The sequence below is a fragment of the Trachemys scripta genome, chromosome 7 (assembly GCF_013100865.1).
Source record: "Trachemys scripta elegans isolate TJP31775 chromosome 7, CAS_Tse_1.0, whole genome shotgun sequence".
Lineage (NCBI taxonomy): Eukaryota > Metazoa > Chordata > Testudines > Emydidae > Trachemys > Trachemys scripta.
In genome coordinates, this window is record NC_048304.1 from 29,302,113 (window position 1) to 29,325,255 (window position 23,143).

General features: G+C 46.7%; 1 protein-coding gene across 1 annotated transcript in view; it reads right to left on the minus strand.

The window, feature by feature from the left end:
• PACS1 (phosphofurin acidic cluster sorting protein 1) overlaps positions 1 to 22,451 on the minus strand; it is a 101,943-nt gene extending 79,492 nt beyond the window's left edge. The window contains exon 1 of the mRNA XM_034775573.1: positions 22,307 to 22,451. Within this exon, the coding sequence (XP_034631464.1) occupies positions 22,307 to 22,362 (56 nt within the window). The 5' untranslated portion in view covers positions 22,363 to 22,451. The remainder of the gene's footprint in view (positions 1 to 22,306) is intronic.
• Positions 22,452 to 23,143: the final 692 nt, after the last annotated feature.

Consider the following 23,143-nt stretch of genomic DNA (forward strand, 5'->3'; position numbering starts at 1 on the left):
CAGACAGCCCAGCACAACACCTCAAAATAGAAGTGAAACAGTCACCTCAACTTCTTAATTAGGCTGCACTGGAGAAAAAAAATAAAGCAAGTCAATATCTGAAGGTAAAACTGAGTTATACAAATTCTATAAACTAGTGCAAATGTTGGTTACAGAAAAGATCTTGAATCACAAACCTGCCTTCCAACACACAAACCCCTCTCACCAGAATACAAATGTTTGTTTCCTCCTCCGGTCCCAGACCCATATTGACTTTTGATTAGAAAGCCATTTCCCGCCAATAATCCAGTTATCAGTTTAGATCAATTCTCTCGCCATGTCTGTATCAAGACACAGGCTTTGAAATGAGACATTATGTACAGGCAGAGAGCTCTAAACCACTACCAGTGCCCTGTTAATTTAATTAATCCTCCATTTCCCATAACTCCCCTGCACTCGCATTGTCAAGTAACCTCCGTGTGAGTAGCTTCAGCGGCCAGATAGCACCTTCCCATGAATGGAGCTCCACTAGCATGGAAATACCATGTGGTGCTTTTAAAAATCAGATCACGTTTTCCTTAGCTTTAAGAAGCTCTCACCTGTCTCGGGTGACTGAAAGAGGCCAGCTATTAATTCTGGAATTCGACTGCCAGCATTTCCGGTAAGGAGTGGCCTGGCAGCCATCCCAAATCACACCTGCCTCAGAGATTAGAAGGATTTGCATACACAGGTACCAATGTATTCAGTTCTCATCAGCTGAGCAGTTAGCACAGGTAGCCGCAGAGTCAGCAATGCTAAACAAGTGTCAATTGGAGAGCAAAGGAAGCTGCCTTGATGCAGGGGTATAAGAACCTATGCAAAAGAGAAACCATCACCATGCATTTCACGGTCTTGCCACCAAAAGCTGTGTCCAAATTTAACACATAAGAAATGCTTCACCCACGGTAGAAAAGCAGCTGTTGGGAGCGGAACATAGCAGCTCTCATTTCAACTGCATCTTCAACATCCCACCCACTCCCTCTATTTCCTTCACCCACTCTCAACTTTGTGCCTTCTTTGAAACACTAATCCTGTATGACAGACCAGCTCCCCTGTCGCTTTCCAAGCACTGCGAGGCTTCTCCAAATGGACTTCTGGAGACCCAGCCAGGGCCGGATTATGACATTTTGAGGCCCTAAACTATGTCAACTGTAAGAGGCCCGTTACGATTAAAAAACAAACAAAAAAAATATTATTTTCACAGAAAGGACATTGAATATATAAACATGAAAGCTTTATATTTGCATATATACAAAGGCAAAGTTGTAAAAATAGAATAATCATCTAACTGAAACATGTCTTGCAATATGCCTGTTTGCATTATAAAATAGTTTCAAATTAACATACTTTCATCTATGAGTTCTTAATTAGTAGATATGAAAACTTTGTATCTACAGCAACACAAAAGCAGTTACAGTTACACGGACCAGCTCACTTAATGGAAGCAGTGCAACCTGCAGTATGTCTGTTTGCACTTCACATTAATTTTCACACTGAAATTTACAACATTTTCTTTCACGATTTTTGGACAGCAAAGTCACTGATGGTGTCTTCAAATGATAAGCTACAGAGTTTGTCACTTTCCATGCATAGAATGCTTAGGGCAGATAACTTTTCTTGCAGCATTTTCAAGGCAAACATCTCTCTTCGCATTCGCTTCTCTATCCTCTGTCTCCCCCAGGACCACTAATTAATCTCGAGTAAACACCTCAGACACACAGCGTGACAACAAGCTATATGCACGAAAGAGAAAGAATGTACCAGAAAAAAAAAAAAGACTGGTAATCTCTAGATAGGCATTAAGTGAGAAAAACTAGCCTATATTCAAGCAAATATAATGACTATTATAGGCTTTAATAGCCTATAAATCATATATGCATATAGTTTAAAATAACTTGCTCACCAAGTACTCAGAATATTTTGATATATACGTATATCTTCCTTCACTTCTCTCAAAACCTTCTATTTATCCTTTTGTCAGCACACTCTGATATTTACTGTGAAGGTTCCCGAAACTGATGGAGGGAAGCCAACACAAATTTATCCTTGTCAAGATTCACTCAACCCAGGTCCATAAGATGATCACCTGCAAACTCAATCATGTGAAGCACGGATAGTGCATGAAGCAGAAAGCGATGTGGGCACTAAAATACACAATTGTATGTACGTACAGATCGAAAGAAGCACACGCTAACACTTAAGAAAAAGAAGAAAAACAGAAGCAAAGGCACTATATGACTAAGCGTGCTGGACCGTAAACAAAAGACGGCGGCCTTCCGGCTATTACCAGCCAAGGGGGACGCTTTATGTGATGTCACTCCTAGGATGAGTCCCATACGAGTATGAGCTTGGCAGGATTGCTTCATGACACTGCCATCTAGACCGACCTCACATTTTTCCCAGTTTTATTGGCAGTGAGATTATTTCTTTATTTAAATAAGTTATGAAGGCATGGCCAGAATTTTACCAGTAGCAGCTGGCCAACAAAACACTGCCTTAGAAGACGGATATAGCAGACTTACTTATAGAAATAGTAATTTTACAAGTGCGATTATCATTTTTTCCCTCAGCCCTGGCCTCCCGGCTGTCAATAATGAACAATTAGTGAAGGTAAGGGTAGGGTAAGGGTATTTGTGTAGCCAGATGTGTATATTTGTCATATTTGAACGAAAATGTCTATATTTGGAGAGAATCTTCTTTTTCCCATATCTCCTTTCTTTATCAACCGATTTTGATAACATTTGAAATGGAGTCAGGTTGGTTTTTTTTGTTTGTTTGTTTGTTTTTTTTAAGAAGCCCCTTGTATTGCAAGGCCCTAAACTGTAGCTTAGTTAGCTTATGCCTTAATCCGACCCTGGAGCCAGCTGGGTCAAGAAGTACTCCAACTACAAAGACTATTCAATATTCCATTCAAAATGTTTCAGCTGTGAAAAACCAGTACTCCAGTGGCAGCATCCCAGCTCTGAGAACCACCACCCCACTCTAAAGTTCACCCCACTCCCTGCAAACTCTTTGGGGTAGATCTGTATTGCAAATTTAGCCCTTTGCATGCTTCTGGCATGACACAGGCACCCCAACAGGCCAAGATCCCTCACATCTCAATAAGAGGAACTGAAGCACTTGGTGAATCATCTTAATTTACTGCAATTAAGAGATGAGATTTAAGCAATATAGCGTGACAAGCCTATTTGTGGGAGATCACTGCACGCCTCAGATGCTGACTAGAGGGAGGAAGCTGAAGGCTCAGTGGCTTCAGCCATGCGAGACGTGCCAAAGCCCCCTACAGTCACACTGCCAAGTGGAATGAGTGGCGGCAGGTGGTAGTGGTGGTGGGCACAGCATTCCCTGGGCCTTAGTGACTCCAGCAGGACACTAGCTGCAATTAAACGAGAGCTGCCATTTGTGACAAGCATTCTAAAGCCATTTCAGAGCAGAGCAGCTAACGGGGTGGGAAGAGTTCTTTTACAGGAGTTTGGCACTTTGGGTCTTTTAAAGAGATTCAAGCCCTTGGTGCTGTTCCATTTTCAAAGCAGGCTAACTTTTGTCCTAACCACCCCCCTGGGAAGAAGCTGGGTGTTATCCCGATTTTACAGCTGGGGACGCTGAAGAGGAGGGATTAAGTGACTCATCTAAGGCCTGAACAAGTCACTGGCAGAGATGGGATTTGAACACACAAGAATTTGGCTCTTGGTTGAGTGAGCTGATCACTAGGCAAGAGGGATGATTAATGAGTGCCCAAGTGATTTAGGTGCAGGGTGGCGTTGCAGCCATGTTGGTCCCATGACCAAGAGAAAGGATGGATGAGGCAATATCTTTTATTCGATCAACTTGGGTTGGTGAGAGAGACAAGCTATCAAGCTTACACAGAGCTCGTCAGCCCATTTTCAAACGTGATTTAGCAGCCTAAGATTCAAGGCTCCCAAGTACCTCAGTCACTTTTGAAAATGGGACTTAGGTACTTTTGAAAATTCTACCCACAGTTCCTTTCTCTGTCTCCTGTCTCTTGCCAAAAGCAAACACTGGAGGCCCTTTCCCTGTTACAAGAATGACACATTCTGCAGTATGCTCCCTGAACAGAAAGTTTTAGTTACTCTCCACTCAAACCACCACTTGGAAATTCTCAGTGAAATTCTGCAACTACAATATTTCAGAGCTTTATGAGGGGGACCATTTCTAACAGCCAAACTTTGTGAGTTCCCTTTAAAAAATAATAGGACTCATCTCAATCTCTCAGACTTCACATCTCCAAGGGCAACAGAGGAAGTTTGCTCATTGGGAATGACCTAACACCAGTGGCTCATCATGAATGTTAGGTCATTCTTGATGCGCCACTGCAGGATGATTCTCCCACGCACACCTGTCTGAACACCTTGCCTTGTAAGACTCCAGGTATTTGTCACTGAATCAGGTAAGAATTAAATCCTTCACGGAGCTGCTGTTAAAGAGTGTCTCTGACATCATCATTGGTCTTCAGACATACTGACATATTAGAACTATCAATTAGTTTAATTAACTGACATCTAAATATTTCGCTACTAATTAGACAAAGACTAAATATTTAGATGCAGTTGCCTCTGGCAATGAAATATTTAGTCATGAAGTTGTGGATGACTAAGTATTCTCATGTGTAGCTGCAAAGGAACTGAATTTGTTTGTAGATCAGTTACGTTCAAAAGTTATCTTATGCATAGAAGAAAAAAATCTAAGGACATGGCAACCTTGAAGCTGAAGGTTAGAATTATTCAGAGGACTCAGCTCAGAAATGCACTACAGTCACTTCACTAGAATCTAAAAGGCATACAGCAACTTGGGCATTTCACTGCGAACCTCCTGAAGTCTGAGACATGAGAATTTTCTGGGCCAAAAGAGGGGTTTTCAAAATTAAAGGAGAGGAGAGGTAAAAACAGGGGTTAATACCGACAGTACCCAGCTACAGAATTAAAGCTTTCCCCTCCTGTGCTGTGGAGTGCATTCCATTCTGTAACAGCGTTCCTCCATAGGAGACCAGACCTCCTGTCCCCTAAGACAGTGGTCTCCAAACTTTTTTGATCGTGCACCCCATCAGTAAAAAAAATTTTGAGCACGCACCCCCTGCCGCACCGGCTCTACCATTTTTGCTGAAGCAAAAAAAAAAAAAAAAACAAGCCGCTCCTCCTGCCGCACACCCCCAAGGAGCCTCTTGCGTACCCCCTGGGGTGCACCCACCCCACTTTGGAGACCACTGCCCTAAAAATGCAATAAAGGAGCCACGAGTGTATGCAGTCACATGGTCCCAAGCGCAAAGTGAAGAAACTGAAAATAACTAATCAGAGACATTCAAGCCGTTTTAAGTGTTACTTATAACGAGAGGAGGTGCGAATTCTGCAGACGAGGGATTTTCAATTTGAGAGCGTGCCTTTGAAACTAAAAGACAACTTTTGCACCTATGTGAGCAGTGAAATGAGAATGACAAGCCTTGGATTTCTGAGCTAATCAGATCTTTCTGCGGTCCGTTCAAGCCCTCCTCCCCTGCAAAGGCCACAGACGGTTGCAACATGCCTAAGAGAACGCTCTGACATTAATTTCCAGTAGCGTTGAGCACCCACTTATCCAGCTGAAATCAAGGGGAGCTTTGGGATATGGTGAGATTCTCATACAGCAACATCATTGTCTGCCACAAAGGGCCTCGCTAACTGGGACTGCGATTTGCACCTTGCAATGCAACTTAGCTGATCAGGACTTTCACTCTCCACCACCTGCAAGTTCATTACACTAGCAAGTTCCGCTAACATACCATCAAACATGAGAGCACTATGTTGATGAACTGAAGATTAGCCACACGGAGTCACTGTCAGGAAGTTGTTTGCTGCATCCTGGTTAGTAGCTATGCTCCCTAAAAGAGAAGTGATAGAATTATTATGCTTCAGGACAGCAGCTGACTGCCAAGAGGTCAGGAAGGAGTTTCATCCTCATGAACCACACTGTGCTGCTCTAGTGGCCAAGGGGGTTATGGGATTACCCTCCTCTAAAGCAGTGTGTCTCAACTGGTGGGTGGCAACCCTCAGGGAGCTCATGAAAAGCAATCAGAGGGGTCATGAGGCATTGGGATTTTTAATACACTTTTAAAGCAAAGCCAGCAGAACATTTATATCCTTATCATTTTATTATTTCTATAAAAGAAACTACATACCCCCACCCAGCTCTTATCCAGAGCTGTTAATCAGTAGATCCCAATGCGCTTTACCAAGGAGGTCAGTATTATCACCACCACCTTACAGGGCGGGAAACTGAGGCACAAAAGGTCACCCAGCAAGCCAGTGGCAGGGCTGGGAGCAGAACCCTTACCATTGCTATTTTTGATATGTTTGTACTCATAGGAAATTAAGGAGGCTCTGAAAGCGTTTGACTTTGAATAAGGGATGCCCACCTGCCATGGTTGAGAGAGACAGCTGGAGAGGAGCAGGTAGGTCCCTGCCTGCTGTGCTTTGATCAGCAGTGAAATAGTTAATGCTGGCATCTGAACTCACCATTAGGCTTCAGAGTTAAGCTCTGCCCAGAGGCAGGAGCAGTTCCCAACTCTTTCAGGGGCCGAGGAGTCACACCACTGCACCGGTTATGTTCTGTTGCCATGTGGCTAGAAAAGTCATTTCTTTTAAATGCCAGCGTCATTCGTGAGCAGACAGCATTCTGCAGGGGGCAGTGCACACTGCCTGGGCTGCCCTCAACTGAGCCAACTGGGGCTGCTGAAAAAAGCAGGGCACTTTCACTGCTGGGTGTCACAAGGTCCCCATGTGACTTCTCAGCTGCATCCCAGCTGGGGAGACAAAAGGCAGCTCACTTGGGGGGAGGGGAATAGGGTGACCACATAGCAAGTGTGAAAAATCGGGACGGGGGTGGAGGGGTAATAGGCACCTATCTAAGAAAAGCCCCAAATATCAGGACATCTGGTCACCCTAGAGGGGGAGCTGAGGGAGGAGGGCAGCCCCTGGAGGAGACTCCGGGTCAGGGAAAGGCTCTGGAAGGGGGGCTCACCACACTACCCAGGGGAAAGACCTGTCTGGGGATCCCTGCAGCAAGCAGCAGCAGAAGCAGGCAGAGGCAGAGGCCGTAGGAGGGTGTTTGACCAATACACACACGGCTGGGGAAAAAGAGACAAATATCCACTGGGGGAGCTTCACTGACATTTGCAAGTAAGCTGGCCTGCCACCTTTGACAAGAGCGAGGTCCTCCGGGACCTTCCACTAGGGAACCGCTCTCACCCACTGCCTGCCTGGTGCCCTTCTGACTCCTCCTCCGGGGAACTGCTCCCACCCGCCCCCCTGCCTGGCGCCCTGCCCCCAGGGAACCGCTCCCACCCCACCGCCTGCCTGGCGCCCTCCCCGCACTAACATTTTAGGAAAGATTTGATTGCAGGAAGATCCAGCACAATGTACATGAGCAACCTTGGAACAACAGCGCAAACCTGGCTGGGAGTGTGTAACTGCACTGTTAGAGGGGGAAGGGCTTATTCAGGAGAGCCCCAGGGCGGGATTTGGATTGCCCTAACGCAGGCTCCCCTTGTACACCAGTGTAAGCAAGCCCAGCAGAAGGCCTCCAGGGAGGAAGCTCCCCTTAACTGGCAAGGGAACAGATGTCAGAGAACCAGCCCAAGGAGGATTAATTACAACTTCCTCCTTGGCCTGCCTGCCTTCCTAGCTAGGAGTATGGTTCTAGTCTGACTGTAGAGTAGTCTCCAGGGGAGGCGCGTTGCCCTGCCCATTTAATGGTACCCTGCGCTTACACAGCCGTCTTTCAGGCCAAGCTCCCTCCCTGCTTTACAAAGAGAGAGCAAGGCAGGCCCAGAGACACCAAATGACCAGTCACTCCAGACTGGAATCCAGTGGGGACCCCATTTTTATTTTCACTGAAGCCGGCCCAAAGCAGAGCCTGGGTCTCCTTCGTGAGAGGCGCTGCACCAGTGCTTGCCCATAGCACGCCCGGCTAGACAAAATACAGGCAAACAAACTGCAAGGCACTCACAAGCAGGTTGGCCAAGATGACGAGGATCTCAGAGGTGTTACAAATCTAATTGCAATTTACCAAGCCTTCTGAGAGGATAGAATAGTAAAAATGCACAAGCCCTGTTCACACAGCATCTGGACCTAGGAAGCGTGCACTGGTGAGAATTATGGGTCCTGTTTATGCCAGTGTAGACTCAGCCAAAAAGGGGGCATGAGGTGGGTAGCACTGACTAGGTAGCAGATGCATAGTTGCTGTTTCCCTAGGTCTGGGTGAATGCAGTTAGTTCTGCAGTGATTAGTTGAGTCACATTATCTAATATCACTAGAGATATCAGCCTTGTCTCAGGCTTCACAATAATGAAAGGTCAAAATCCCTCTAAATAGTGCCTGCTCCATCTGTTATCTTGATACTCAGGGTGCTGGGGAGGGGGCCAGGAACAGAGGAAGGGGCCGGGGCTGGGTGCAAGGCTAATTACTTGAATTTGGAGTTTCCTGACAGCGACACAATATGTGAGATGGAAATGTTTATGGCTAAAGAGGCAAGCAGAGAAATCGCATCGAAGTCATGTCTGTACAGAGCGCCCCTGTCCCGAGAGCTTACAGTCCAAATGCACAAGACAGGCGGGAAGGGAAGAATCATCATCCCCATTTACAGATGGGGAAACAAGACAGAGAAATTAAGTAACTTGCCCAAGGTTATAGAGTCTGTAGCAGGGCAGACAGTTTAACACAGGGCCAAGTCCCAACCCAGTGCCCTCATTCCATGTTAGGTTTGGAGCCAGAGTGGGAATAGTTCTGTTTAACTGAGAGGCAACGTGCCCAGGGAATAGAGAACTAGCCTGGGACTCAGGAGACCTGTGTTCTGTTGCCTGGTGGGTGATGCTGGGCAAGCCACTGCTCTGTGTTCAGTTTTCTCCATCTGTAAAATGGGGCTAATGATACTGACCTCCTTTGTAAAGTGCGTTGAGATCTGCTGATGAAAAGTGCTACAGAAGAGCCAAGGATTAAGAACCCTCCCTTCCCCATCAAGTGAGACAGTTACAGGGAGGAAAAGCCAACACTTACTTCCTGTTTTTGAAACTAAAGCCAGCATTTTGATATATTTACCCTACGTATGGGGAAGTAAATAGTGTGGGTGTTACAGAACCACCCTATGTGACTCTTAACTGACTGTATGTGCTGTGAGCTGCACAAATGAATGGAGGAGAAGCCTTCTATACTGTGCTGTTGAAAACCCGCAGGACAGCCAACATTTCTCCAATCAACTCCTGCTCAGGCAAGATTTCAGAGCAGTTTAGCCAAAGAAAAACTTACCAGAAGCAACTTAGTGTGGCGCCATCAAACTGCAATGAATAAACAGAGAATGTTGAAATCTCGGTTTAGTTCCTATTTCCAATTCTCAGGAGCCCATTTCTGCAGAGTCATTCTTGCCGCCCAGTAATAATAATTTCATAAAATGTTTTAGTAATTGCAGTTTCATAAACAGTGCATTAAGGTTGGCTGACGATCTGCCACATCATTTATTCATGACTGGGAGAGTTCTTCGGCTGAGGACACCTTTGCCGTGACAGATAATGGAATCTGCAGCAAGGGAAGCATGGTAAATGTAGGCCAACATGCTGCAAAGAGGACCAACAGGGAGGGGTTATTCTGATTAGCCATGGAGGACTGAAAGAGTGCCTGGGGCAGCCGAGGAGATTTAGGTTAGACACGCAGCACCGCTGATAAGCTTTCACGTTGATTTTGCAACAATGATTTTAGTTTTGTGGTTATTAAGAAAAAACTCAATAGGAAAATCACTGTATTATTATAACTATACCAAAGCACTTAAGCATGTGCTTAACTTTAACTGCTTGAGTAATCCCACTAAAGACAACGGAATCTTCATGTGCTTTGCTGGATTGGAGCCAGAGCCCTCCGCACCTGCCACGACTGAGCCTTGGTTGGAGTAGATACCATAATAAAAATACACCGAAACAAAGCAACTCCGTGCCAGGCAATGGGACCACCTGCTAAGGACATGGCCAGCACTGGAGAGAATCAAAGCTCCAACTAGACAAGCATGCATCAAGGATGGGTTAAGGAGGATGACACTGACTCTTCCCTGATGCAGAGACACCAGGCAAGTTCCCGAAGGTCCCTCCCATTATACAGTGCTCTGGGCTGTTACAGGCTGGGGGCACTGCCAATGCTGCAGGGGATTCAGCTCCCCAGCATCATTAGCAGGCAGAGGAAAGTGCAATAAAATGTAACTGATAGTAAAGCTCAAATATATCTGAATATAGTTAGAACTGTATTTGATGTCCGAAAAGAGAAGAGCCTGCCTCACTCCCTAGCCCATGCTAATTTTGCTAATTACATTCCCCAGCAGCTTCAATTAGCTATGGTATTAATCTTCACTTCCTGTCCTAAATGGTTGTGCTCGGTCTCAGCAACTCCCACCTATTCACAGTTAAGATTCGGGAATATACAGAGTGCTACATATACTGTTCCTTTACTTACACAGAGACAAAACGTCTGTCACAGAATGCTTCACCGGTTCAAAGCAGAAATCAGACTGAAACACTGTATAGGAATGTGACTCCCTCAAATACACACTGGGACAAAAACCGCTTTGTTTGAATACAAATCTTATTAGAGGCAGACTGTGTATTCGTGCTAATAAGGTCGGAGATCAGGCTTATGGTGGCGTTGGAGCATGCGGGCACCAAACCTGCTAGATGTGGCAACTATGAAATAGGCGACATACTTCTTTTTCATTCTGTCCTTCCTGACAGCATGGTTGTTACAGAGTAACACAGGGAAGCAGTACATTCAGGATCCAGAGGGAGCCTCTTGCACTGCCGGGGAGTAACCCAGCCTGGCTAGTGCTAGCAGCACTCGTGAGGGACTCCAGGGGCAGAGAGAGAGAGAGAGAGAGAGAGAGAGAGAGGTCTGTGTGTGTCTGTGTACGTACATACGTAACAGCACAGCTGGTACCGACACCTATATTTACAGGTCACTTTCCATCATAAGCTCTTGTTTTCTGTTGCTTATAACTTGCGAAACTTTCACCACTGAAGCTTTCCATACTTGTTCCCTGCCACAAGCTGAGTTTTGGGGTAAGTCTTAGCACAAATGAGGTTAGGGAGTAATAGGTAGTTTTGCCAAGATTAAACTTCCTCCCACCACCACTCCTTTAAAGCACTGCCAGGGTTTCAAGCAGGAACTTGAAATCACAGGGGGACAGTGCTGTGCTCAAAGGGGTCCTTCGCTCCCCATGAAAATCTACCCAGATTTGACAGCATAACAAGCGGCTGAAGGAAAATCACCTTTTGCACATGCTCCGTACAGCTTGCTAGAAGCTTGCTGCTAAAATCTCTGAACTTTCCATCTTCCCTGAGCACACTCCTGGCCCCACCCTGAGTTCCCATGGAACAAAGCAGCCACTATCCCTTAGGTCAGTGGAAAGAAGTGCTGGGGTGGGAGCCAACAGGAACCATGAGTTCTAATCTCAGCTGCTCCACTTGCTGATAAGAGTTATGTGCACGTCACAGCTCTTACTAGCGAGCAAAGCCGCTACCGTTCATTCCCTGCTACCTAAGGGGGAGCTGAGAGGTCGCACACATGGTCATTTCAGGCAGAACTGGGAACAGAATCCCATCTCTATTAGAGCAGACCCACATCTCATCCACAGGCATATTGCCTTTCAGACCTGGCACATTCATTCTGTCATCACACCATGCTCCCCTTCAGAGCCAGAAAATTAAAACCTACCCTGTTTCCCCGAAAATAAGACAGTGTCTTATATTAATTTTTGCTCCCAAAGATGCGCTAGGTCTTATTTTCAGGGGATGTCTTATTTTTCAGAAATGAAAAATGCCTTATTATCGGTGGATGCCTTATTATCGGGGGGATGCCTTATATTACAACGAGAGGCAAAACTGTAAGTAGGCCTTATTTTCGGAGGATGTCTTATTTTCGGGGAAACAGGGTAGGATTCCTGACTCCTGCTGGCAAGGTCTGTTACAGACAAAGAAGGATCCACACAGAGGATTGCACCCTCCTACTGCTAGCAATCAGTCCTTTTGCTCTAGTGGTAGAGGTCCATGCTGTGAAGCTACAAGTCCTGGGTTCAAATCCTGCTGCTGACCCAGGCAGGGGCCAATATAGTTCTTTAGGATAGGTTTGGTTTTTTAATTTGCTTAAAAAAAAAAAAAAAATCTAGGAAATTTCTTACAAAAAAAGCTACACTAAAAGAACATTGAAGCTGCAAAATCATGGACTCAAAAATTAGGAAGTGACAGAATTAAGGCTGTATGAGCAACCTTCATGAGCCCCCTTTGCATGTATGCAAGGTAGTCTTTAAAGACATTCACATGCTGTTTGTTCTGCAGGACCTCTACTCCATTCAGGGCACAGGATGAACAGGGACTAAGGCAGGGGGCTGTAGGAAGTGAAGATTGGTATCAGAGCAATGGTGTTCTCTTGTGATGAAGGCACTAGACTGGAACCCAGGACTGCTGCATGCTACTCCTGACTGTGCCACAGACTCCTATGTGGTGCTAGACAAGACTGTCACAATGCCTATAGATTTAGCATTACAGAAAGTGTGGCACTATGGAAAACTCTAAGGCCTGGTCTACACTGGGGGGAGGGGAAGAGGGGGAGGAAATCGATCTACACTACGAGAATAGCGTAGCTGAAGTCGACGTATCTTAGATCCCGCCAGTTCTCCTTTGCTAATCTCTGTGTGCAAATCATTATTTAGCTTTGTGACAAGGCTAACAAGTTCTGACCAGGTCATTCTTTAAATCACTCGCTAGCTAAAGTAAGCCTTTGGCTTTCTTGGCCTACCGTGTGCTGTGCTTCGGATAAGGACTAGCATACGCCGTTGTGCGCGCCTCCATTTATTTACATTAATAGAAAATCATTTGAATGAGCTCATCATGCTTCCAATCATAACATCTGCCAGTGCTCTTTAAGACTCTACACGGTTATTGATGCCTGTAACATACAGATAGTAATTTATGGACAGACACAAATGCTCAGTAAAAATTATAATGTCTATAAATTGGTGCCTCCAGAATGGTTTTTAGAAAAGTGTGGGGGGGAAATCACCTCCTACCATCACAGCAAAGCAGCGACCTTGGTCATGGAAAAGTTAACAGTTACGTACAAAAAGACGACTGTATCCAATGGCAAATGCAAGGACAAACTTGCTCAGGATAATGGAGTTAACGTTCCGCCCTTTGAAAATGGGATTTCCCCCCTTTTCAAAAAACAAAAAAACAAAACCCCACTCCCTGTAACACAGCGTGTCCCCCCAATCACCAACTGCCAGGGTACTGGGTTCAATACTGACTTAGGAGGAGCACCAGCTACAAAGCCACCCACTCTACTCCCTGCAGCCCCTATTTTCCCCACACAAATCTCCCATCCACATAGTGACCTCATCAGTCACTGTTTAGCTTGCAAGTACAGTGCTGACAGTTCCTCCATGCGATGAAAATAATTAACAGAACATAATGCATTAACAAGATCAGGCCGGTGCCAGAGTTTACCTTCAAACACCCTGGGTTAAATCAAACCCTGTCAATGGGAAGCGTGTGTGGTGGCTGTCTAGCATTACTCGTTCCCTTTGAAGACATTGGATCTTATCAGAAAAGCCATTGCCTCGAATGAATCATTAATTAAGCAAGTCGTCTGGTTACAACAAGGGAAATGCAAGAATGCCAAGGGAACATAGGCAGAGAAGGAGGAAGGTGTGTCTTCAGTTTGTCCCACAAGAGACCCTTGCTCTACCTTCTCCCCCCATCCATTACCTATCTCAGGGGTTAACCTCCAGCCCACCTGATGTACCTATCCAAGCCCCATGACAGATTCAAATTCAGGCTGACATAGGTTCATTTTCTGAGCCCTTCTTGTTAAAAGCCTTCTGAATGGAACCTGAACATCAGCGCTTTTAACAGCTCAAAGAGGGATGAGCTAATCCCGTTCATATAAATGGGATGCTCATTCTGGCACCTAACATGGCACAAGGGGCACATTTTTGGGTGGGCTACTGCGGTGTCTGCAGCTAAAACCAGGTAACTGCACTGACAAATGGCCTGACAAAGGATAGAAATAGCTTAAGGGCCAGGACCTCCTGGATAACTATGATGCATTGCGACACTTCATGGCTTCGGGAATGATTTCCCCTCTCCTCACGCTCTATACCACCATGTGGAAAAACAACTTGGGCCAGTTATGAACATGCACTGAGGCTTAGCCTATCCCAGCAAAGCCAGATGGGACATGAAATATAGAACAAAACTTCTCTTCAAACAAAGTCAGTCTGCCCCCTACACAGTGCTGTAGTTTCAGCATTAATTTGTGTCCCTAAACTGTATTCAAAAGGTGAAATTAAAGGGGGTTGGTCTTCTTTATAATGTAGAAAGAGCTCAAAACTGTTCCGTACCCATTAAAAATTCAAGTCTTGTCTAGTCTCTTGTCCTGGAAGTCTCTATGGAAAACTAGGATATCATAGATAATTAGGAGCAACTTTTAATCAGAGTATTGAAAACATTTGTGTCTGGGCCTATAACGGACATCCAGCAAACGCTTGGGAAAAGAGGGGTCTTAGTTACAGATCTGGACATCTAAGAAACCTCACAATTCACACATCACATCTCCCAAGCATCCTCCAGAAAACCCCAGTTAGTGCAGACTTGACATGCCTCATATTTGTTAGGTAAAGGCAAGTAAAGAGAAAAAACTGAAAGGGATGGCTTTTTAAATACATTATTAATAAGGCACTAACCCAGGTTGCCTTACATTTGCAGGCCACTTATTTTCAAACACTGAACTATTTGACAACAGAGTGATTTTATAGCAACTGCTGGAACTTTGTTTACCATTTCCCCTTGTAACCGTGAGCGCAGAGATGTGCTGATCAGGCCAAAGTGAAACTAAATGGAAATATTCCCCACAACACCACCAGAGATCTCCAGACTGTCCGCTTTTCCCTTGAAATGACCTTGCTCATAAATTCCACAGGCTGCACGTTTTTAAACACAAAGCGTCATTTCTGCACCATTCCTTGACAGAGTTAAGCAGCTCAAGACAAGCATCCATTCTGCTGCTCCTTTAATTGAGGTGTCACCTAAATTGGCAGAACCATTACAGCTATGTTAAAAAGCAAGCAACGGAAGGCAGAGGAGGTACTGCCCAAGAGGCGTGAAATGTTTACTGTAATAAGAACATATTTGGGTGGCAGTTTAATATTCAGTTTCAAAAACACACTGGTTACTTTTCTAGCACACACACAACTAATTCACCAAAGGAAAAACAGTCCTTTTAAGCAGTGATATAGCAACCAAATTAGTGTGTTTCACACATTTTGCTATGCATCTCTCAGACCCCATCAGCACATTTGAAGGTCTTTTTTCAGAACAAATGAGTTGCCACACTGGATCAGACTAATAGTCCATCTGTTTCCAGTTTCCAACTGTAGCCAGTACCAAATGCTTCAGAGAAAGATGCAAGAAACCCCCATAGTCGTCAGTAACAGCCCTATGTTTCTTCCTAAACCCAGATCAGTGAGAGATTGGCTTATAGGCAACATGCACGTTAGATGTTTTCATCCTCTCTAACATAGCTTTGGGTGTTATTAAAATAAGCATCTCAAACCTTCCTAAGATCTTGGTCTCAATATCTTGTGACCTAGTGTTCCACAGGTTAATTATGCACTGCACTAAAAGTTATTACTCTTATCAGCTTTAATTTGTCACCTTTTCATTTAATTCAGTGTTTTCTTCGTGTATTAGAAAGGGTCAATTAGGAGCATGTAAATGAACTTTTCAAAACCACTCATTTTACACACTTCTATCATGTCTTCTCTTACTCATCCCTGTGAGCTAGATCTCTCTCAGGGCTCTGACATTCTGTCTTTTTATACATCCTAAGATCTGGTCAGTCTGGTTTGATCTCCCCTGCACAGTAGAAGGTTTTTATTGAGCCTTTTGCCAGAACACCTTGATCCTTTTTTGAATGTCTACAATTAATCTAGAAGCCATCAAAGTTAGCTTTGCACTTTCACAATGCTTCATTAAATCCCAATAAGTGCTTTACCACTGAAATATTTTTTTTAAACATACTAATACTCACACTCAGGCTTCTAAATTTTACAGCCGATAGCTTCACTAGCCTATAAAACAATGCAAGAAAAGCAGCTCTCTGCAACATTTCAGATGTTAAATACGAGATCAAATATTTGTTTAAAAAACTTGTGTAAACAGTTAAATCAATATATTTATTGCCAATGACTTGAGACCTTAAGGGACACAATCTTAGAGTCATAAATTGTAAACAAAGGTCTTCATTATTAAAAGGGGCTGTTTTCAATCTGAAAATAACATTTACATTTTGGGCCAAATTTAAACAACCTGTTTCCCCCTCCCCCCCATTCCCTATCCTTCAAAAGCAGGATCTCAAATGCAATTAAAAATCTACAATGATTTCTCTCTCCCCCCTTATTGATGTTTTCAGGAATGAAGAAACTGACTAGCCAATCAACTAGGCAGGGAAATAATGAAATTGACTATACACAACTCCCTGTACATTGCACAAATAAAAATATACTTGGTTACCTTCCTTCAGTTATAGGCCTTTTAAGTGTCACTTATCTACCGGAGGCACAACATTTTCAGACAGAAAGGAGGATTTTGAGTTCTTTTTAACACAAAGATCTCCTCTCCCAATTGTTTGAAGTGTCCACGTTTCTTGAGAAATTTGTATTTTCTTTTAAACCAAAGCTTGTTCAGGTTTGCTGACTAACAATACCTGGAGTCTGAGGTTGAGTTTGCTTGTTATTTAAGTTCCATGGAGTTTTTAAAAAAGAAGTTTGTTCTAGAACAGCAAGATTTTATTATTTAATTTACAGCTGGGGTGTGTGTGTTTCTCATCTGCTCCTGTCTTATGGAGCAGCAGGACAATGAAATATACAAGGATTCTGCTCAGGTTAAAAGCATGCTCAAATTCTGAGTATATTATCACCACAGGAAGCTAAGACTTTCATGGCATCCTTCAGTATCGATACTTCCACAGCTCTGCATAAACATTACTCCTCACAATCTCTGGTAAACAGGCAAGTCGACCCGCTTCAGGGCTGGAGAAAGAGAGAAAGTGACTTGCCCCAGGTGACAGTTAGTGGCAGGGCAGGGTTAAGACTCTGGAAGTCCTGGCCTCCTTTCCTCTGCTTCTTAGTCCATTGGTGTTCTACCAATTAATCCCAGAATGTGCTGCTTGCACATTTAGCTCATGACTTGACAACTCCTGCTTTTCCCACGCATTTGTGGGGGTCTGCATTTTTCATACTTTGTTCCCAGTCTGAAATCTGATCAGCCGTGTTGCTGTTTAAAAATGATAATTAAGGCTCTAAGGCATGGGCACGCATAAATTAAAGATGATTTTATGTACCTCCATAACCCTCCCTGGTGAGCAGACACAGTGCAATACGAACATGCTCTAGCAGGAGCCAGCCCCAGGACTCCTAGGTTCTATTTGCAGCTCTGGGAGGAAGGGTTAGAGCAGGGAACTTAGAATTTGGAGATCCTGGTTCCATTCCTAGCTCTGCTAGAAATTCATTTGATTTCTATAGGACTCCAATTCCTCCATCTGTAAACTGGGGCAAATACATGAAGCACGTCACAAAAATGGTTAAGTTGCTCAGGAACCAAACTCTCAGACAGCAGAGGACCCCTCTCATCATGCTACCTCTGGAAGGTAGGAAATGTGAAACAAGTTCCCACCAAGACACAGAAACAGGTTACAAAACCATGGAGGGCTTCCTTGTTACAGGATTAGGGAAGGGAGGGAGAGCAGACCCACCAAGGTTGATAAATCCCTGCCTGCGTTTATTTCTTAATGCAACCATGACAAATCACCATGTACGCTTGCCAATGCAGGCACATTTCCTCACTTTGCCCTTCACCACAATAACTGAGGATAATGGGGAAAAAACATTTCTTGGATTTATCTCCCCGCCCCCCTCGAGGGCAGCGGAGCTCTGCACGGCAGGTATAACAGATTCTGGTACAGCTGTGTTTCAAAACTGACGCAGGACTCCAACAGCAGCAGCCAACAAGAGGAGGCCTGGCCTGCTGCATTTCCTCAGAAATTCTCTGCATTCCAGTTACATCTACCAAGCACCAGGGATTAGCAGATGGGTGAAATACAAGAGACAAACCCAAGCGGCCTTAGAGTTTTATGTGAGACACAGGAGCCAGCCTCTCAATCAGAACCATGCCAGCTACGGTGATGTACGGTAAATGGCAGGGCTTTGGAGCGGAGCCCGGAGCTGGAGCGCGGAGCAGCTCCGGAGCAGTGGAGCTGCAGGTTTTTGCCTGGAGTGGAGCCGGAGCACAGCTCCAAAGCCCTGGTAAATGGCAAGGCCATAAAAATGTAGTGCACAAATCACCCCGAGTCTATGGGGCACGAAAGGAGGTCCTGTCATCTTCACAGCAGAGGAAGTTATAACATGAGCTGAGATTTTATCTATGAATGGTGGATCAATGTAAAAGCAATTCTGGAGTAATGACCACAAGAAATAGCCCTGGAGAACAAGCCCCCAGTTTAGCCACAAGGCTGTGAGCATGCAGCATCCACAACCAACATGCCACAAACCTAACTCAGATGGACTTCCTCTAGGAGAGAAAGAAACCAGGCTCCATGAGCCTTCGATTCCTGGGTCCCTAGAAACTCAGTCAGTAGTGCCTCAGGGAGTCCCTGTTCAGGCTGTAGGTTTTCAATTGCTTTGTACATGAGAAGCTAAATTAATCCCTGTGATATCCTCACTGACTTAAGGTTCCTCATCCAGGGAAGTCATATGGCCTGCGATAGACAGGAGGTCAGAGCAGATGATCACAAGGGTCCTTTCTGGCTTTATAATCTAGGAAACCAGTTAGGAATTACAGCAGGCTCTCTGCTCCACACAGCTGTCCACTAAAAGAAGAAAGGAGACTTCCACCTTGTGTAGCCACTTGAACTGGCACTCAGTGTTCAGCCACAAAGAGCCAAGATCCCAACAAAGGGATGGTTCTGCACAGCCAAAGCAGTATGCTGAAATGCAGTACCGAACCCTGGTGCAGAACAGGTCTCTACAGTCTCCTTTAAAACTGACTAGGACCAAAACGTCAGCCATCTGCGGGTACTGGGAAGGCCTAGGCTAAGAGTCTGCTTTTCAGAGGTGGCAAGCTTCCCTAGCTCCAGCTGAAGTGAACAGGAGAAGGAGCTGCTCAGGACCTCTGGAGAAAAAAAACTTCAGGCCCTAAATCTGCTTTCTTTTTGGATGGATGATGAAATAATGTAACTACCAGCCTGACGGGATGGGAGGTGAGGAGTGTATAGTGCAAGCCTGACCTTTGCTTCTCTTTCAGATGGGCTGCTATCACATGACAAAATGCTACAGGAGCTGATAATTGGCAATCAGGGCACCTTTCCTAGGAGGGTTTCAGAGCTCTTCATGAAAATGGCAGTGACTTTGACTAGGACGTGCACAATGAGCTAAGTGCTGAAAGAGAGACAGCAGCCTTTGCACATTCATCTGGAATGGTCCTTTTCTCCCAGGTAATCAAAGTAACCCTTTGACCACCAGAAACTGCATGCACAGCAAATATGTATTTTATAGCCAAAGCTCAGAGCAGGGGAGAGGGGAATGCAGACAAGAAAAGTTTGCCATGTGTGGCATCACCCAGAAATGCCTTAGGGAGGGCAAAGTATCCTGAGCAAGTACTCGAATAGTGCTGAAATATGGACCTTAATGGCCTAGAGGTGTCTAGTTATAAAGAGCAGTAGCTAGCTCTTAAAAACCAAATGCACCTTACTACCTCTTATGGAAAGGTCAAGATTCAGTTTAGAGAGACAAGGTGGGTGAGGTAATATCTTTTATTGAACTAACTTCTGTGGGTGAGAGGAACAAGCTTTCTAGATACACCAAGCTCTTCTGTCCTGAAGATCTCGGTGTAGCTTAAAAGCTTGTCTCTTCCCCCCTACCCTCCAATAGAAGTTGGTCCAATAAAAAATATTACCTCGCCCACCACGTCTCTGTAGTATCCTGGGACAAACACAGCTAACAACCGTGCTTAGATTCAGTTTAGTCTTAGTGAAAACATTATCTAACTTTGTTACTTGAGTAACAGTCTAGTATTTTTATAAGGTCCTCCTGACCATCACTTCCAAGTGCCCCAAATATTACTGAATTTGTCTTCAACGCCTTGTGGGCTGGGAGGTTTAATTCCCTATGTCAGGAATAGGAAACTGAAATCCAGAAACATTAAGGGACTTGCCCAAGGACACACAGGGGATCTGTGGCAGAGCCAGGAACTGAGCCCAGATCTCCTAAGGCACTAGCCCAGGACTGAATTATGAGACCTTCCTCACGTAAGCACAATTTAGCCTGGTACAATCACACACAAAAAAAAAAAAAAAAAAAAACCACCCACACCCCCACCCTTTTACTCCATTTGCTTTAGAAGTAGCTTTCACCTAGAAGAACCAAACTCTGCATGTGCAACACATTAACCTGCCACTCCCTCAGAAATGGACCCCCATAAGAGAGAGGTGGAAGAGGGGGGGTGAAATAACAAACATTATATACCCCATCCGAGGCAGACCACAAGCTACCTGAGGGAGCCTGTCCCCTCTACAGTGAGCCTCACTCATCACTAGCGGCATAGTTTGCCAGGACAATAAAATACAATTGAATCAGTGTCTTGAGCAAACCGTGCAAAAACATGTAGACCAGTTACCTATTTAGACAGAGAAACCTGGAGGATCCACTGCTAAGTGTTCTCTGGAGAAGCAGGATCGCTTACTGGAGGCAGACCTCGGTGCAGGTTTGGTTCTGTGAGCTACACACATTGTTCTTAAAGGGGTGTTGAATGTATTTGAATACAGAGCAGATCCTAAATGCACTGGGTGGAAAAACCTGAATTCTCATCAAAACATCCAAGAAATCAACAAGAGCGGTTGGCTGGTTTTTAAACCTCCAGTGGGGTGGGAGGCAAGTCTGAGGCCAATGCTCTGTGAGCTGAGAAATGTGCACGTAAGTGTGTTCTGCCATCACCCTGTTTGAGATTGGGGTGCCCTTGAGCATGTAGGAAGCCGCCTTGGTGACCACAAATCGCCACAATACAGCAACAGCCGGATGTGTTGTCTGAGATATTTTTCTGCTACCACCAACAGATTAGCACGGCAATTACGATCCCTGCCACAGCAGCAGCACGGGAGCAGAATGACAACGAGTCACCTGGACTCTGGCAGCATTGAAGGAACGGTGCTAAAAATAAACAATCAATGAACTGAGAGGACTGATTATCTCCCAGTAGCCACACACCTCTCCCTAGCCAGGCACAGCCAGGCAGCAGCCCCCATCCGCCAGCCCAACACCACCAACTGGGCTTTCACAACAACTAGCATTTTTAGGAAGGGGGTGTGTCCCTGAGGTGTCCCTGGTCCAGGCACAAGTAGAAAGGGAACAGGATGGGCCCCTGGGCACACACCTGAGTGAGAGAAGGGTGCTTTCCCCTGAGGTGGCTGTGGCATGTCGCACCCACAAGATGGGGCAGGTGAGGGATGTGTGGGGCAGAGGAAGTTGATCTCTCTCCTGGGTACTTGGGGGACAAAACAGAATTGGATTTCACCTTGCTTCAAGGGGGGTGGTTCCCATGGGAATGGATGGATATAGGCAAGGAGTGGGTGCCCCATGCTGGTCCCTCTGGGCTCAGAAGCAGACATATGTTCCTATGCAGGTTCTGTGGTTCAGATGGGCCCCCAAAGCAGCGGGGCCCTGGTATCCTACAGAGACCACCATTGGGATAGGAGTGCCCGGAGGTTATCCCAAGGGGCTGGCCATTGCTAGGCTGAGCAGAGAGCTGGGTCCAGGGGCAGGGTCCCCTGCGGTCTCTCCATGGAAGAGCAGGATGATGGCAGCCCATGTGGGCGGAAACTAGGGAACAGCAGCAGGGCAGAGAGAGGAGACCCCCGTTAGGAAGGAGAAGCAGGACAAGGTGGTCTGGGGGAGAGAGAGTGAGACAAAGTAGGAGAAGGGTGCAGGGGTAAGTGAAGGTGAGACTCTCCATGGGCAGGGGGAATGAGGAGGTCCGGTCCAGTCCAGCCGGGTCTCTCCGGGAAGGGGGAGTCCGGTCCAGCCGGGTCTCTCCGGGTAAGGGGGTCAGGAGTCCGGTCCAGCCGGGTCTCTCCGGGGATGGGGAGAAATGGGGGGTCCGGTCCGGCTGGTCTCTCCGGGGAAGGGGGTCAGGGGTTCGGTCCGCGCCCCACCAGCCTCTCACCTGGGCACGCAGCTGGGCGAGCTGCGATCCACCTCCCAGGTCGCGTACAGGTTCATCTGCACCGGGCGCCCCGCCGGCCCGCCCGGGGCCGCCCCGCCAGGGGTGAGGGGCCCGGAGCCCGGCTTGGGGGGCAGCGGCGCCGCGCCCGGGGGCTGGGCCGGGGGCTGCCCCAAGGGACTCTGCTGGGGGAGCGCGGCCGCCGCGGGCTGCGGGGCGGGGGTGCGCTGCCCCCCGCCGCCGGGACCCCCGCGCTCCGCCATGAAGTCGAGCCGGACCCGCACCGCTGCCCGGCCCTGCCTGTTGCCCTGGTCGCGCTCCCGCCCGCCGCCAGCGCCGCCGCCGCCGCTCGCTCCCGAGGGCAGGAGGCGGGACACGGGGGAGCCCGCGCCGACCTGATTGGTCACAGCGGGGCTCGCGCCTCCCCACAGCTCCACCCCGCAGGAGCGCCAGGCTCGTGCCCGTGCTGGGGGAGGGACGGGACGGGTCGGGAAACAGATGGGAGGGGCGGGCTGAGCCCTGCGAGGACCCGCTTAGGGGAGCGCGCCTCCAACTCCTGCCCGCGGCTTAAAGGGTCGGAAGGGACATCCTGAGCTTCCCCCCACCCCCACTGTCCCGGCCAGGCCAGCCCCCTTCCCACCCCCACACTAACTCCCTCAGCCTCCCTCCCACTAACCCCCTCTGCCCCCTCCCATCCCCACCCTAAATCCCTCTGCCCCCCTCCCTACTAACCCGGCCACCAGCCTTCCCTGCCACCCCCCCCCCCACTGCCTCCCCCTTCCCACCCACACTAACTCCCTAAGCCCCCTCCCTGTCCCCTCTAATCCTCTCTGCCCACCC